Raw genomic sequence first — 16,574 nt, 5'->3', positions numbered from 1 at the left:
TTTTCAAACAAGCACTTTTTGGGAAGAGCTCATCAATGTAATTTGCCTGCAGCATGCAGGATCTGTGTGGAACAGGTGGCCAAACCCCTGGAACAGGTGGCTGTGGTTCACACTGAGTGTTGGTACCCCTCAGTCATTATTTGCTAAACTTTGCCATAGACGGAGCAGTATTTCTGCTGAGAAGTCACTGAATTAATGGCCCAAGCACAGAAAGAGGCAGGAAAAGGAGAAGGGGACCTTTAATCAAAATATCTGATTCAAGGAAGGGGTCATTTTTCTTAGTATTTAGTAGTATAATCAAGCATTTATTTTTAACATTTATATTTAAATTCCAACTTCTGTAAAAGAAAAGTCTAAAAGCATTTTAATATCTTGAAGTAAACTGGGGAGCAGAGGCTCCCATGTACTTGAACCACCATGGAGCAGTATAGAGTTAGCTCAAATCACCTGATGCTATCACCAGACTGATATAAATATTTAGTTTCTGATGTATTTATCAGTATCAGAGATGTTTTGTGTGGTGTTTGTCAAACAAGGATGAAAATAAGCAACATAAATAACAACCCTACTATAGATCAGAGTTGCTCAGTCATTACTTCACTGTTGAGATCCCAGTTGTGTGCTCACCGTAATGGGATTTTAATGGGTATCTGGCTGTCCATATAACAGCTAAAAATAAAACAATAACACCCATCTTCAGGCTGGCAGCAGGGCTGGTAAATGCAGACCCCCTCCAGACACCATCCTCCAGCTGATGCTGATTATCTCTTTTCTGTTCTCCCTTTTCACTCCAGCCCTGTTTTCCCATCCCTAGATGCCAGCAAACCTTTCCCTTGCTTTACTCTTTACTACCCCTTTGGTGCAGCTGTTTAATCTGGTACCTGATAATCAGCAACAAAAATAAGGAGAAAACATCCCTCTAAACACCTGCAAGCCCAAACTGCCTAAATCACAAAATCATTTTGGTCGTAAGGAAATTTCAACCCCTCTGCCATGAGCAGGGACAACTTCAGGTTGCTCCAAGCCCTGTCCAACCTGGCCTTGAACACTTCCAGGGATGGGGCAGCCACAGCTTCTCTGGGCAACCTATGGAAGGGCCTCACCACTCTCCCAGGGAAGAATTTCTTCCAAATACCTAAACTAACCCTGCCCTCTGTGAGTTTGAAGCTATTCCTCCTTGTCCTGTCACTGCAGGCCCTTGTCCAAAGTCCCTCTCCAGGTCTCTTTGAGTCCCTTGAGGCGCTGGAAGGGGCTCTAAAGGCTCCACGGAACCTTCTCATCTCCAGGCTGAACAACTACAACTCCCTCAGCCCATCTCTATGGGAGGGGGGCTGCAGCCTCAGAGCATCCTCGTGATCTATTTGTTTACCAGATTTATTGCATCTGACGGTCAGGAAAAGAGGCAAATCATGTGCATTTCTGGGCAGGCAATAAAAACAGCTTGTAAAGGGGCTGGTACTTTCTCACGCTAAACGGATTTAGTTTGAGTTGGGTTTTTTTGGGTGGTTTTTTTTTTTTTTTCTTCACTCTTATCTATGGTGAAGATTAGTGTGCTAAAGGTGCTGCAGACACCACCCCAAACCTGCTGCAAGCTTTCTCCCTCACCCACCACCCTTGGCAAGAGTCCCCTCAGCCCCCCCGGTTCGCTCCGAGACCGCTCGATCCCCTCTCGGGGACGCCAGGGCCGGGACGCAGTTGTTGTGTTTGCACTGCACATTAGGCGGGCAGGCAAACAGACACACAGGCACACACAGAGACACACAGCGACACACAGGCACACACAGAGACACACAGGCACACACAGCGACACACAGGCAGGATCCCGCCCCCGCAGGCATTCCCCGCGGGCTCAGGGCAGCCCGGTGCGGCCCGCGGGGCCGGGAGGCGGCGCCACACGGGCCCGGCCGGGCCGCGGGCGGCGATGGCGGCGGCGCGCACGGTGCTGCTGACCGGCTCCAACCGCGGCATCGGCCTGGAGCTGGTGAAGCAGCTGCTGGGCTCGCCGCGACCCCCCGCCTGGATCTTCGCCACCTGCCGGGACCCCGAGGGGCCGCGGGCACAGGTCAGTGCGGGCCGGGAGGGCGGCGGTCACACGCCCGGCCCCTGTCACGGGCCTGAACAACTCGCTGCTGCCGCGGGGCTCCGGTGTCCGCAGCGTGCCCTGCCCCGTGTGAAAGTCACCTGAAGTGCAGCCGGCGAAGAAGCGGCCGTGTCACCATTGAGGCCGCGCCGCTGGGCAGTTCTGGGCCGTGCTGGATGTGCCCGAACCCGCTCTCTCGTGCCAAGGCTTGGCCCTTGCGCTGCGGGCACGGGCCGAGCTGGGCTGGCCCCAGGGCCTGAGGCGGTGCGAGCGGCAGCGATGCTGCTCGGGCTGGTTCTGCTGTGTCACTCCGCTCTCTGCAAAATCTGCAGGTTCAGAACATGGGGTTTCCAAAAGTGATGGCCAGTGGAGCTGTGGAGTCCCCCTGTCCCTGCTTTACACGTTGCTAAAATGGGAGAAACTCACACATATTGCTTGGGCAGGGAATCACAAAGCTTCCCTCTTCCAGCTCTCTTTACATCCAGCTTGTCTTCCTCTGCTTGCTGTATCCCACTGAAATACTAACAGGGAGAAACTTGCTCTCTGATAGATCCTGTCTCCAGCTGATTTGTTTGTTGCATCTTCTTGCAAGTGTGTATTATTCCATGTCAGGAGTAGTCTTGATGCAGTGAGAACCCACCCTACTGCCAACCCGGGGGTGCCCAGCTCCTGCTGTGGCTGGTGCCCAAGATGTCTGGGTCAAAGACCAGGTCTTTTATTTTTGCCCCATTCTTCCTCCCCACAACTTGCCGGACTCTTGCAGGGCAGCGATGAGATCAGGGACTTTTTTCAGGGCAGGACTGGAGCCAGTGTTCCTATAAGGTGGTCCTCATGCAACTCTCCCAGCCAGGGGGTACTTCCCTTAGCCTTGTCCAGCTGTGGCAGGGTCAGGGCAGTGTCGTCAGGGTGCTGCTGAAGTCCGTGACCACAGGACATAGAGAGCAGAGGTCACATCACTTCTCCTGCCCTTTTGTGCCTGGACCAGGTGTTGGGGTGAGGGAAGCTCCTGCTGGAATGGTATGAAGCTGTTGAGGCAGGCAGTTGGAAAAAACAGGAGAGGAGAAATATCTGTTGGCCACCACAAACAAATTAATGGGTTTTACATGATATCCTGTGCCCAGGGCTGATGTGGGAAGATGGGGTCTGGTGAGGGAGCCCAGAGATAACTGACAGTGAACCACGGCCAGTGCCAGCAGATCTCCTGCTCCATGTTTTTCTCAAAAGAAACTACCAATTTGTATTTCTCCCGTGGGCATGTTTGGAAGAGGTTTTTAGTTCTAAAAGCAGTCCTTTTGGGCACATTAAACAAGGTGGTTCAGTTTCTGGCGTCTGAAATCTGCCATAGTTTCAGACACAGAGCACTCAGAGCACAGAGCTGCTAGGAATTGTGAAGTAGAAAGTTTCCTTGCTGAAAAGAGCTTCTGAATCCTCCACCGTGTGAGTTGGCACAGGCAGGCAGAGCAATCGATGGCTAAAGCAAGGAGAGTAAATTTATTTCTGTTATCTTGATAACCAGGGGATCCCTGAAGCAGCACCAAAGGTACAGGGAGGTACAGAGATACAGGAGACACAGATACTGTTAAGATCCATGCTAGTGGATCAATGGCTGCTGTTTACTTTGTTTATCAAATGCTATTCCCAGCTGTAAGGTCACTTGAATGATTTACAGTCCTCCTCCCGGGACTTCAGCTTTTAACCCACTCTGCCCAATATCCACACGAGGTGAAAACAACCAATAAAAATGTGCAAAGTGGTTAAATTCACTAATCATTAATAAAGCCCAGAGCGAGTGGATCTGGGACTGGCCTATCCAGATATGATTTCCAATCTGATACTGGCACTCACAGGTGTTCCTCTTCCACCTCATTTCTGGCAGCCTCTGGGAGACACTTCTGGCTGTATCCCCAGCCAGTTCATATCCTTTCCCTGGTAAACTGGTCCTCCACATTTTGCTCCCATCATTTGCTGTGGCTCTGGCTGGGCTGTGGATGACCCTTTGGGAAAGTGACCACAGCATCTTGCAGTCATGGCCTTGTCATGCCCTGAGCATGTGCACGTTGCCTTGTGGAGCCTGGGAGAAGCCTGAGAGCCAAAGCCGGTCCCCAGCCCAGCTGTTCACAAGCACTGAGTAACACCTGGAAGATGTTTCCCTCAGGGTAGGCCATTGCTGGCACCCCATCATGATGCTTGGCATCGCCTTTGCCTCGTGCTGATTTCCGTGTCTCTTTTTGTAGGAGCTGAGAGATCTGGCATCCAAACACCCAAACCTGGTTCTTGTAAAGCTGGGTACGTGTGCTCTGCCTCTGAACTGGTAAATCTGTGACTGCCAGCCATGCATGCCCCATTTCTCCTTCCCTCCCTCCCTACCTTCAGGCTATACATGGGGATCCATTTCTTCAGAGCTTCTTCAAGTCCTTCTGCCAAAACCCCAGCTTCTCCAGACCTCAAGTACCCTATTCCTTGGAACCTCCTTGCTCCATGGCCACAGAACCAGAATGTTCTTGAGACCCATCCTGGGCAGGCCCCTGGCTCCCCCAGCTGAGTGACCACATCCTTGCTCTGCCTTGATCCCAAGTCCTAGGCAGGACCAGGAGGGCCCTGGGAGGAAGGCAGCTCCTGTGGAAATGCTGTAAGATCAGCTCAGAGCTTGAGCAGGAGCAGAAAGACCTTACAGAGCCGTCCCACAGCAGAAGCCAGCACATTTCCCCTGGGGACTTGTCCCCCCGAAGGCTGCCCTGGGTTCTCCAGAAATTGCTCAGATGTAGACTTTGGAGGCGGTGGCTGCTGAGAACTGACACAGCATGGGAGTCACAGCAGTGGTTTGCCCCCACGGTGGGCTTTTCCTGGCGGGAGCCTTCAGCTGCCGGCGGAGGCGGTGTTGGGATGATAGGGATGGGTTGGAGCTGGTTTCACAGCACCATCTGGTGCCCACGGATGGAAGGGCCGCGCGGGTCAGAATGCGCAGATTTACTCGGCCTCCTCCCCTCCCTCTTCTCCCCAGCACCCCCGTGGCTCTCAGACTGTTCTCTCCCACTGCAGATGTGGAAAACCCTTCGGCTATCACCGATGCGGCGAAGGTGGTGGAGGGGAAGCTGAACAGAATGGGGCTGAACCTGCTGATAAACAACGCCGGCATCTACACCCCCACGGCCTCGCTGGAGACGGTCGACGCTGAGGACATGGTCAGGACGTACAAGACCAATGCAGTGGGGCCAATGCTGATGGCCCAGGTATGGGTGAAGCTCTGGGGATGAAATCTGGCCCAATTTGAGGGTGTCCCAAGCTTTCTGTGGTCATGATGGAAATCTTGGAGAGCTTTGCCAAATTTCTTGGGGCTGTGCAAGGAAGTGCTAGGGCTGGTTTTCAAGCCTAAGACTTCTGAAGCTTCTCTGAATTGTGCAAGTCTAATTGGGACTGGGCAGGGCTCTGCAGCAACACCTGGGCTCTCCTGACATCCTGCTGTTCTTCTTCACCCTCCCTAGGTTGCAGTTGCCATAAGTGGGACTGGCTTGAGACATAGGTGTCCCACTAGGTTGTTTCTCCCCAGGCTTTCCTGCCTCTGCTGAAGAAGGCTGCACAGGACAGCAAAGAAAAGGGCCTGAGTTGCAGCAAGGCAGCCATCATTAACATCTCCACCGTCTTAGGGTCCATCAAGAAAACGGCTGATTCCTTCTTCCACCCTGTCATCTCCTACCGCTGCAGCAAGGTATGGAGAGTTGTGACCTGCCCCGGCTCCTGAGCTCCATGGGGTCAGAGCTGCCCTTGCCAGGCTGGGTCTCAGGAAAACACCTGGGATCAAGAGATGGAGAGAGTTCCCAAGCTCCCAGGGCATCTCCATGCCTACCCAGGGGAAACACACACTGTCTCTTGAAGACCTGGCATTGCTTTTTCACCCTCAGCAAGAGGCAGCAATGGTTAGGGAAGCTGGTTCATGGAGCTTTTTGTTGCCCATGGATGATGATTCCTTCCTCATCCAGGCTGCCCTCAACATGCTGACCATGTGCCAGGCTCTGACCTACAAGGAAGCTGGGATCCTGTGCGTGGCACTGCACCCTGGCTGGGTGAAAACAGACATGGGCAGCCAGGAGGTGAGTTCTGGCCAAGCAGGTCAACAGGGAACCCATGGGTGGCACCCAAGGCTACAAACCTGCACAGGAGGTGGCCCAGGTGGCCAAGATGGCTCTCAGGAGGGAGGATCCACATGAAAATGAGCTGCCTCTTGGTCTCCAAGTTGCCTATGTCTCCGTTGGGCCCCTGCAGAACATGTGGATACTGGGATGTCTGGGAAATAGCATCAGCACATATCAGGCTGCTTGTTCAGGGGGAAAAAAGGGGCTTTGGGCAGCCTGAAAGATATGCAGAGAACCTGAATCCAACAGAACAAGGAGAAGAGGAGCAACACCATCCCATCCTGTGCTGCATTCCTTGAAGAACTGCAGGTCCATGAGGTTTCCACTCATCCTGTAGAATCCATGTTTTGCAATGGGGGTGGTCCCTGCAGCACTGGAGTTTTGAGAAGGCTGCACAAAGCATCTCATTTGCAGCAGGGATCTCTTCCTGTTTGGTTAAACTTGTGGCTGGCTTCCCAGCCCAAGCCACCTCCATCCAAGCCAGCAATGCAGATACCCAACCATACTCCTGCACAGTGGATTTGTCCCAGCTCCCGTGGCTGCTTGCTTTGGGTAGAAGGAGCCTTGCTGTCACTGCACACAAGTGGGTGCTGCTGGATGGCCTGGAATGATGGTGGTGTCTCATTTTTCCCTTTGCAGGCTGACCTGACAGTGGACACAAGTGTGCGGGGGTTGTTGTCTGTGCTGCCAATCCTTTCTGAGAAACACAGTGGGACTCTGCTCAACTGGGAAGGGAAAGCTATCCCCTGGTGACTGCTCTGTCCCTGCGAGGGACTCCACGGTGCCACAGGACTTCCTGGTTGCACAGGTCCACCTGGTTGCTCAGCCCTCTGTGGTCTGCAAGGGACATACTTGGGATTCCAGTGGGTGGGCAGGGTGTGATCCCTGCCTTCACCTTGCTAATAAATAAAGTCAATTAGTACCTGTGCCTTCTCCCAGCTGCAGAGTCCCCACTCAGACTGTCTTGCCCCAGCAAAAAATAGCCCGGCATTAATGGCTGAACTTGATGATCTTGGAGATGTTTTTCGAACCTAAATGATCCCGTGATCCGAGCAGTCTGCCTGCCTTGTCTTCAGCTGCTCTGAGCTGAAGGGGACATGTAGCTCACCCAAAGCTCCTGCTGTCCTGCCTGGCTGCAGGGTGTGCCCAGCCTGGTCTCTGCCGTGCTTCCACCAAAGCATGGTGTGTTTGCCATAGATTTCTTGGGATGACTTGGTGCTGACATGGTGTCTTTGGAAGCAGCCTCATGGTTGGAATGGGAAGACTGGGCACTACAGTCCAGTTCTGCAATCCCAGGCAGACAGCTCTTGCCACAGTGGTGCCGCAGCTGGGCATGGTACCCCTGGGTGGGGGAAATCTGGTCCTGTAGGGGATCACAACATGGGAACGGCACTTAAGTGCCGTTAACAGCCCCAAAGAAATGGAGTGGTATTTTGGGGTGGTATTGGGGTTTCTCAGAAGGGTTTGCTCCTTCTGGAAAGAGCTTCTCTTAAAGCAACATGGCCAAAAGGAGCCAGGACTCCTGCAAAACTAAGCCTGGTCTCTGGTGGGCAGAGCAACCTGGCCTGCAGGACAGGCAATCCCCTGCTCCTTCCCACAGAGGCCACCACCTTTTCTTTCTCATGTGGAGGACCAGCTGAAGCATCCGGGTCCCTCTGGGTCTGGGCTTTGCTGGGGTTGTACCTCTTTCTGGAGTGGGAGCTTGCCTACCACGAAGAGCTTTCCTGGGAATCTTGACGCCATGGCTGTGCCAGAGGAGCTGTGTTCCCCATGCCCAGGCTGACATGCTTTTTTCCAAGCCTGTGCTGTGCTTTCCAAGGCCCTCAGGAGACAGCACTGCCAGCAGAGCACCCACATGAGGCACCCACTGCTGCACGGGTGTACCCTGCCAGGGAGACACTGACCTCAGCCTCAGCTTCATCCTCAGGGGAGCTCTGAACCATCTGGGCTCTTCCACATGATCCAGCCACCTGATTTCCCATGTAAATGCTTGCTCTTTTCTTTCCCAGCTCATATCTCTGGTCAGAGTGGTCAGTGCCCACTTGGGCTACTCCCTATCAGCGCTGCAATGGCAGCAGGAGGAGGGGAATCCCTGGGAAGGAATGGCTGAGGGACAGGACTGTGGGTGAGGGGCCTGATCCTGCCAGCGCATTGCCGTGCTCAGCCCAGTGCTGGCTCAGAGACATGGCCAAGCCTCCCCCGAGTGCCCTCCCTGCTCCTTGGCAGAGGTTCTCCTGCCCCAGTTACTTCACACAAGCCAGCTGGAGCCCAGCCAGTCACCACAGGCTGGCTCCATGCCCATCTCTCTCCATGTTTCTCCCTTCTGTCCCACACCACGTGCTGGATCCTGGGAGATGAGCAATGCCAGGGATCCCACCATGGATTGCTGACAGTTTACAGTCATCATCCCCCTTGTGGTCATTTCCAACCCCATGAGAGGTGTGTCACTGCTCCTTTGGGAACATGGCAGGAGACAGGACTGCTGACAGCTGGGACAAGCTCCATCAGCCTGGGGCATCACCTGGGATGTGGTCAGGTCACCCGGGGCATGGGCAGCCCTGTGTTCTGAAGGTGGTAGGAGGACAAATGAGAAGCTCTGCAGGTGGAGTCCAGTCTGGCAGTGCTGGACACAGCTCCTGGGGAGAAGAACTAACCCCAGGGCACTGCTGGGCATTGAAGCACTTGGATCATCAGCCTGTAGGAATCCCACTGCAGTGGTCTTCCCTTTGGGTGCTGGGAGAGCAGACCAATTGCTGTGCAGAGCCAAGTGGAAACAGGTCAGCTGATCCCATTTTTCAAGCCAACACAAGTCTGAGGCAGGATGACCCAGGTTTGACCTCTCGGCAACTGGGATTCACCCCTGGTGAGTGCTTTGCCTTTACAAGTGCAGCCAGGTGCTCTCCAGGAGCCCATCCTTCCACCCTCTGAGACAAGACTCATCCCAGGGAGCATATGCTGGAGCTAAGCCACCAGGGACTGTGCCATCCATAGTAACTTGGAGGCCAGGCACCCCTGAGAACCTTAAGGTGCTGCAGGGCACATGTTCTTCAGGAAGCCTCAGTAAAAGGCCAGATGGGCAGGTCTCCCTGCTCAAATGCTTGCCAAGTGGTGTCGGCTTTTCCTTTGCACAAGTTCCGGGTGTTTGTGCTCATGGAGCTGATTATCTCCCTGTTTCCTCTCCTGCCTGATGTTTCCTGCCTCCCTCCCTCCCTCCCTTTTGCTGGTTTTGCCCTTTGTGTCAGGCTTATTTCCTGGCTCTGGGAAGTGTCAGACCTCAATGTCCCCCCTGCCCACTGGGATGGGAGCACATAGCCCTGTGTCCTTTCACTGGGTGCACTACAGTGCCCCCAGGAGACAGTTGAAATTCTAGCTCCCCCTGACCAGCGAGCACAGGCAGGTTTGGACAGAGTAAGTGTGATTTAGGATCCATCTCTTTTACCAGCTAATCCATCTCTATTCTGAAGCTGGGGCACAGGTGCCAGCATTGGTTCCAGCACTGGGGAAAGCTGGACAACTCCTTGAGGGACTCTACTCATCCTGAGGCTGCACAGGGTTATAGAAACATGTCTGGGGACTTCCAGAGACCATGGGTGGGGAAGCTGTCACCCAGAGCAGCTCAGACAGCCTCCCCCAGCCTCTCTGGAGCCATAGTAACATCTGGGGGCAAACATCTTTCTGCTCCAGGAAGCCCAGCAGCTCTCTAGGCTCCAGGGATTGACCTCAGTGGTGGGAAAGGCCAACATTTCCCAGGGTCTTCCAGCAGCTGCCTTATTCCAGACCAATAGCCACTGGCAAAGACGTTGCACCAGGAGCTGGAGTCAGACAGGTCTGTTGGTTGGGGTAGGAGCAATGAGGACATCCAGAGTTCTGACCTGACTTGCCAGGATCAGGGCAAGACCCATTTTGAGAGACACCCTTGCAGACCCGAGTGGGGCAAATGGCAGCAGGCAGAGCCTCTGTGAAAGGCAAAGGCTGCTACAGGAGGAGAGGGTCAAAAAACGGAAACAAAACGGAAAAGGGCTGCTCCTGTGACAGCGATGCAGCTGCGGAGGTGGAGCAGCGGGCAGGTCACAATCAGCTGCGCACGAGGAAGTGCTGGGACACCAGCCAGTGTGGCCAGGCTGCAGCAGCTCCAGGTGCGGCAGATCTTTGTTGAGAAGGACCAGGAGCAGAGGCAACCAGAACTGCAGGGACCTCAGCCAGGACCTGGAGATCCCCTTTGCAGGAGTCGTCTTCCAGCCAAAACTTCCTTCTGTCAAGGTGTGGGCACTGTCTGGGATGGGGGGGATGGGGCAGCAGGATGGTCGCTGTGGGGACCATGTGCTGGGTGGCACTGCAGTCCTGGGGCTCTGAGGTCTGGGTGACCATTCCCAGAACCCCCAGCAGTGGGAAACACTGATGCTGAGAAGGCTGGATTGTCTGGGAGTGCAGGGTTTGGGGGGTGCTGGGATCCAGGGCTGCCATCATAGCACAGGGACTCAACTTGTGTCCATGAGAAATGAGGCTCTAGAGGAGGAATGGCCCGGTCCCAGCAGCACTAGGGCTGCTGAGGAAGCCGAGTGGGACCAGCAGATAATGTGCTGAGGCTTCCTCCTGCACAGCTGCAGCTGCAGGGCTGGGGTTGCTCCATAGCTATCAGCCCCTGCAGAGCCCGTGCATCCCTTCTCCCCCCCTTATTATTGTTTGCCGGGAGGAAGCAGCTCACCCAAGTCCCACCTCTAGCTTTTAACCCACTGATGCCTGCCCTGATACTCTCTCCCATCAGCCAGAGCTGGGTAGGCTCCACATTTGCCCTGGGAGGATGGTTTGGTACTGGGAGCTTGCTCCAGGCTTTACCTCCCTGGCAACCAGAAGCACCCCTTGACTCATCTCCCCCAAGCCACGTTGTCTCCCACAGGTCTCACAACCCCTTTTGCAGAGGGCAGACACTGGCATTGCCACCTCTAAGGCCCTGAAAACTTCAGATGCCTATGATTCCCTCCTTCTTCTCTCTTCCCCTTTTTAGCTGGTTGGATCCTGTCTTGTGCTTCCTCTGGAAGCCCCCTGGTCTGCTGGGGGGCACCATGGAGACAGCAGCTTTACCAGCTTCACACAGACTTAACCCAAACCCCTAATAAGGGGTTTGGAGGAAATCCACCTTGGGGAAGAAAACTGCGACACTTCACCAGCTTCGTTTGACCGACTGGGATTTAATCAAACCCCGTGATGTCCAGAAGTGCTCCCTGGGGAAGTGGAAATCAGACAGAACATCTCAGCAGCCTTCTCCAGATTGTCATCTTCTCACACAACTGAGCTCTGCCAAATTGTCCCCACTTCTCAACTGGCAAGGTGGGGATATCAGTGTCCCATCAGCACAGGCTGGGCTGTGCCCTCCCTGGTGATGACCACCGAGTGACACCTTTCCTGAGCGTCAGTGTCCCTGCAGGAGCAGAGGTAGGTCAGCCACTGCTGAGCCTGATGGGGTGAGCAGAGATGCTCCCTGTCCCCTGTGAATACACCACAGATGTTTATGAGCCCATCACATGCCCTGGTACCTTCTGTGCACCCCACTAATAAACCAGAGGTCTGCCTGCTCTGTGCCCTGGGGCCCTGACATTGCCACACCCATGGATTAAAAAAAAAACAAACAAACAAAAAAAAAAAACAAAACAAAAAAAAAAAAAAACAACGTTTGGGAGCACAGGAGGGTGCACCCATGGATCACCCTTCCTCCCACAGCTGGGCTCTGCCCATGCCTTTGCCCCCAGGGATGCCCACAAAAGGGATGATCCCTTGGCCACAGCACCCAGTCCTGCTCTGCAGGGTCCTGCCAGGGGTTTGGAGCAGGTCAGCCTCTCCCTGCCCATCCCACAGCACCAGCTGGGCCTGAATTTCCAGCTTTTGCAGAACAAGTTCCCGGGTGGCTGCACTTGGAGCTGGCACTGAGCCGAGATGCCAGTGTGCCTGTCCACTGCTGTGAGCGTGCAGGGGGGCTGTGGGAATGGTGATGGCATCCAGTCAGGCATGCCATTGCCTGGAACAGGCTTCCTGCTGCTGTCTGCAGGACAGGAGTTGGTAAAGGGGTCATCTCCTCAGGCCCCAGAATGTCAGCACACAAATGTATCTGTTCCAGCTCTCGACCCAGAACTGCTGCCCTGGAGCATCTTCCCCCGCTTGCTGTCTCAAGGGAGTGGAGTTATAACCCTGTGATAGCAAGAACAAGGATCCAAGCTCATTCTAATGAGTTCTCTCCCCCATGTCCCTCTCCTTGGAGCCAGGGAAGTGACGCTGGGGAGGAACTTGGCTCCTCTTGTTTGTTATTACAGGATAAAATTACCCTTTAAAGCAGAGCCAGTGCTGTCAGGGCTGCATACCATCCGGGAACATCGCTCCTTCCAGCGGCTCTACACACTTCTGGTTATTGTGCTTGCACAGAGCCAGCCCAGCCCTGGTCACAGCAAGGGGGATGCAGGTGGGGGGATCCAAAAAGGAGCTTGTAGGCTGTTTTCCCACCCTGGGAAGTTTGGGAGCATAGGGAAAAGGCCTCTATCTGGAGAGGAGAACTTTTCTGACTCTGGGATGTGTGGAAAAGATGAGCAGAAAGCAAGGGCTGGGAGCAGTGAAAGGGAAGGGGGAATTGGGTGTCATTGGTGTGTTTTGGGGTTTCTCTTATCTCCTGGGATGCTCACTCTGGCTCAGCTGGGGACCTTCTGGATAGGGCAGCCTGCTGGTTGCCACTGTGCGCAGGCTGGGCAGTGGTGTGCAGCTGGCACCCATCTCAGCACCCCCCAAGTCCAGTGGCAGCTTGGCATCTCCAGGCAATGTGCAGATGGGAAGAGGGCTGGCTTCTCCTTTGAGCTCCAGCCTCTGTCCCTGGGGGTCCCTAATGCAGGGGACTCCTCTCTCCTGTGAGCTGGATCCCCAGGAGTCACCCCAGCACCCCAAGGCTTTGCAAGACCTGGGATTTTCTTAGCAGCAGCCTGGCCATCCTGCCCACACCTCTGGAGGTATCAGGGGGCTTGCTCAGGGTTTGACTGCCCCATGCTGAGCCATGACGTGCCTGTGGGGTGGAGGGGAAGGAAACTGAGCCAGGGAGAGCTTCCTGGCAGGGAGCTGCAGCCTCCAGTGCCTTCCGTGCTGCTGCTGATGGCTCCGAGTGGGATGGAGAGCAGGCAGAGGGCTGTGCGAGCCCTTTCCAGCCTCTCCCAGCCTGGCATCCACCAGCTCTGAGCCGTTCAGGAGGCAAACGCCAGCTGGGGCCCTGACACCGCCACCTCAGCAGGGTGTCGAGGGAAGCCTGACTCATCCCCAGCAGGAGAATCTGAGACTTGCACATGTAAACAGAGCTGGCCCTCGCACGCCAGGACATGTGACAGATACAGGAGAGACCTGCTGGAGCCACAGCCTGGGGCTGGTGCCATTCACACATGTGCTAGAGGCATGAACAAGAGCTGGAAATGGGCCCTGCTCAGGAGCATCACTTGGGTGGGGAGGATGTGGCAGGATCCCTGCTATCAGCATGTCCCCCCTCTGCTACCCCTACCCTACTGGCAGCTTTTAGCAGCTGGTTTTAGTCCTGGTCTTTCTGTTTGACTGCCACTGCTTTCCTCCAGGGACACCCTTCCTGGCACAAATCCATTTGGGCCAACAGCTCAGGAGAGGTAGAATAGCTGCAGGATGACCAGAGCAATGGTGGCCTTACCACCTCTGGAAGTATTAAAAAAAACATATGGATGGGATATCTGGGGGATGTGGTTTAATAGTGGGCTTGACAGTGCAGGGTTAATGGACTTGGTGATATTAAAGGTTTTTTCCAACCTTAATTATTCTATGAGAGCAAAACTCCTGAGATGCCACCCCCACAGTACCAGCTTCAGAAGCAGAGTGCAGCTTGTGGTGTGAGGAGGTCTCCCTGCATGTTGTGCTGGGATGGAGAGAGCATGGAAATGCCAGTCTAGGAGCACAGAGGCTCTCCAAGTGCCTGTTCCATCTCAGGAGCAGGGACCTCCCAGTTATTCAATGCACTCTCCAGCACGTGATTTGCCTCGGGTTTAGATGTGCCATGCTGTGGGCTCCAGGCTGGGAGAGCTATAGGCCAGTGGGGAGAGGTGATATCACAGCCACTTCCTATCCTTGCTTACCCTGCACAGCCGGTTTCATTTCCTTAATCCCCATCCCAGCATTTTCTTTGTTGTTTTCTTTGGAGGGGAGGGAGCTTTGCTGGAGGCTGGTGCTCACTGCAGTGAAGGAAGCACTTTCACGCTCTGGGAGACCAGTGTGGACTGGTGTGTTCCCAGGTGGACGCACTCTGCTCTTGGGTGTAGCAGGCGCTGCTCATGGGGGGACAGGGACCCCACCTCAGCAGTGGAGCAGATCAGGGTGTGTGTGGGATCCCCTGCCCTGCTTGGGAGGACTATATTTACATGCATTTGCATACAGCTCTGCCAAATTTGCATACTTGGCCCTGCCAAAACACCTCGTGCTCCAAATGGCCTTTTGCTCTCACATCCTTACAGCACCAGCTTTGGGGCAATGTATTCCTACCTCAGCCAACTTGATTGGCCAAGCTTTGCTTCACCTGGTGTGATGTTGAATCCTCGAGGCTGCTGACACCTCAGCTGTGGTCCAGCTGTGCCACTGTCCAGCTGTGCCAGTTGCCCTGCCACTGGCTACGTCTGCTGGGCTGGGCTGATTTCTGGGCTTGCCCCAACCTCAGCCTTCCTGCTCAGTGTTGGACAACAGCAAGGGACTGTAGGAATCTTGTGAATCATGGATACTTTTGGAGTGATCCTGTGGGTGTGTGCGTGAGCTGGTTCCTGCTGTGCTGAGGTGGGCATGGCTGCCTGCTTGCAGGAGGTGGAGTGGTCCCAGGGGATGTTCAGCATCCCAGGCTGAGCTGAGATAGCAGTTGGAGATGCTGCCAGGAACTTTCCCAGGATGGAGAAGGGAGTCAGGAGTGGGGGACAGTTGGCTGGTAGCCAGAGGGTCTGGACCATTGCTGTTCTGCAGCTCCTTACCCTCCTGGCCTGTGCTGGAGCTGGACCTGATGAAGTCACAGTCTGGATGTCCTGGCTTTGCTGTAAAGCCCCGACCCAGATTCCAGATTGCTGGCCAGAGCCTGGGAGACCTGACCAGCACCCAGTGCTGGCCAACACCGAGTAGGTTTGTGGGACTCCGGGGATATCCTATCTTCCCTTTTCCTGGCCCCATGGGCAGGCAAAGTGCTGGGACATGCAATTCTGCCCCATGGAAAAGGACAGGCCGGGTCAGGGCTGTGCCCCAGCCTGCTGCCGCTGTGGGCTGGCCCCGAGTGTGTTGGGGAAAGTTTTCTAGGAGAGCTCAGAGGACCTGATGGCACAGCCTTTCTGTGCTGCTGGCCAGTTCCCGAGCATGGCCAGGGCTCCAGTGAGTCAGCTGGAGCAGCAGCTCACATTGCTCATGCTGCATCAGCACCGCCCTGTCTCCCTTAGCTTTTTACCAGGGTGTGTTTTCCAAAAATGTGCAGCTGGAGGGATGCAGAGCTCAGTGCTGGGATGCTGGATGCTCATCTCCGAGGGATGGTGGCAGGGATGGTGGCAGGCTCTGTGGAGGTACCCCGGCTACTCATGGGGGTGATGGCTGGGCTCTGCGTGTGCTGTGGCTGTCCCGGTACAAGGCTTGGAGTCCCGGCCTGTGTGTGCCTTGCTCCAGCGCTGAGCAGGAATGCTGAGCACGCAGCAGCTCCAGCCTGGAGCCAAGGGCTGGCCTCCAGCCCTCCGGAGAGAGGGGAGAGGAAGACGTGGCTTCAGGCCCAGCCTGCAGTGAGAAGAGCAATTTGGGCAGAGACCCGCGGTGCGGGGCTCCGCCGACAGCTCAGACCTTTCTCTGCACCGTGGCAGGCGGCTGCAGGCAGCTGGCACGGCTGCTGCTGAAGCTGCCAGGAGGAAGGGAATGTGCTTGCAGTGGTCTCGGGTCACCAGGCTCTGGAAAGGTTTGATCCTGTGCTGGGAGGAGTTCATTAATGCCAGCATGTTCTCAGACAAAGTGCCCTTGGGCTCAGGGATTCTTTCCTGCACCAATGCCCAGCTTCCCAACTGGACTGCTGGGAAGGCTCCTTCAGTGACAGGAGTCCAGGAGTATCCATATCCATGCTGGCAGGGTTAGCCCAGGAGTATCTGTATCCATTATGAAAGGATTAAACCAGGAGTACCCATCCATATCCATACTGGCAAGCTTAGCCCAGGGGTATCCATATCCATAAAGAAAGGGTTAAACCAAGATTATCTGCATCCATGCTGGGAAGGTTAACCCAGGACTATCCAAATCCATGCTGGGAGATTTAACTCCTTCCTGCCAGCAGGCACAATACTTCCAAAAATCCAGGAGGGAGTTTTGGAGGGCAGGCA

The 16,574-nt window shown here is 54.9% G+C and overlaps 2 protein-coding genes across 2 annotated transcripts in view; both read left to right on the top strand.

Moving 5' to 3' along the window:
• Positions 1 to 1,877: 1,877 nt before the first annotated feature.
• LOC128793603 (C-factor-like) lies at positions 1,878 to 7,148 on the top strand. The gene is made up of 6 exons (XM_053952931.1): positions 1,878 to 2,062; positions 4,315 to 4,366; positions 5,120 to 5,310; positions 5,628 to 5,786; positions 6,058 to 6,168; positions 6,850 to 7,148. Exons 1-6 carry the CDS (start codon positions 1,922 to 1,924, stop codon positions 6,961 to 6,963), a joined length of 768 nt encoding a protein of 255 aa, XP_053808906.1. The 5' UTR covers positions 1,878 to 1,921; the 3' UTR covers positions 6,964 to 7,148.
• Positions 7,149 to 7,231: 83 nt separating this feature from the next.
• The window catches only part of RIPOR1 (RHO family interacting cell polarization regulator 1), a 34,446-nt gene continuing 25,103 nt past the window's right edge, over positions 7,232 to 16,574 (top strand). The window contains exons 1-2 of the mRNA XM_053952922.1: positions 7,232 to 10,470; positions 11,216 to 11,643. The gene's annotated coding sequence lies outside the window, so the exon portion shown is untranslated. The remainder of the gene's footprint in view (positions 10,471 to 11,215; positions 11,644 to 16,574) is intronic.

The sequence above is a fragment of the Vidua chalybeata genome, chromosome 11 (genome assembly GCF_026979565.1).
Source record: "Vidua chalybeata isolate OUT-0048 chromosome 11, bVidCha1 merged haplotype, whole genome shotgun sequence".
Taxonomy (NCBI): domain Eukaryota; kingdom Metazoa; phylum Chordata; class Aves; order Passeriformes; family Viduidae; genus Vidua; species Vidua chalybeata.
This window is presented reverse-complemented; position numbering and strand designations above follow the sequence as displayed.

What these genes read in the sequence shown, in the direction of transcription:
- LOC128793603 (XM_053952931.1), top strand. Translation starts at nt 1,922, where the DNA reads ATGGCGGCGGCGCGCACGGTGCTGCTGACCGGCTCCAACCGCGGCATC. An exon ending in GGCCAATGCTGATGGCCCAG is followed by an intron (nt 5,311 to 5,627) that starts GTATGGGTGAAG and finishes GTTTCTCCCCAG; the next exon opens with GCTTTCCTGCCTCTGCTGAA. An exon ending in CAGACATGGGCAGCCAGGAG is followed by an intron (nt 6,169 to 6,849) that starts GTGAGTTCTGGC and finishes TTCCCTTTGCAG; the next exon opens with GCTGACCTGACAGTGGACAC.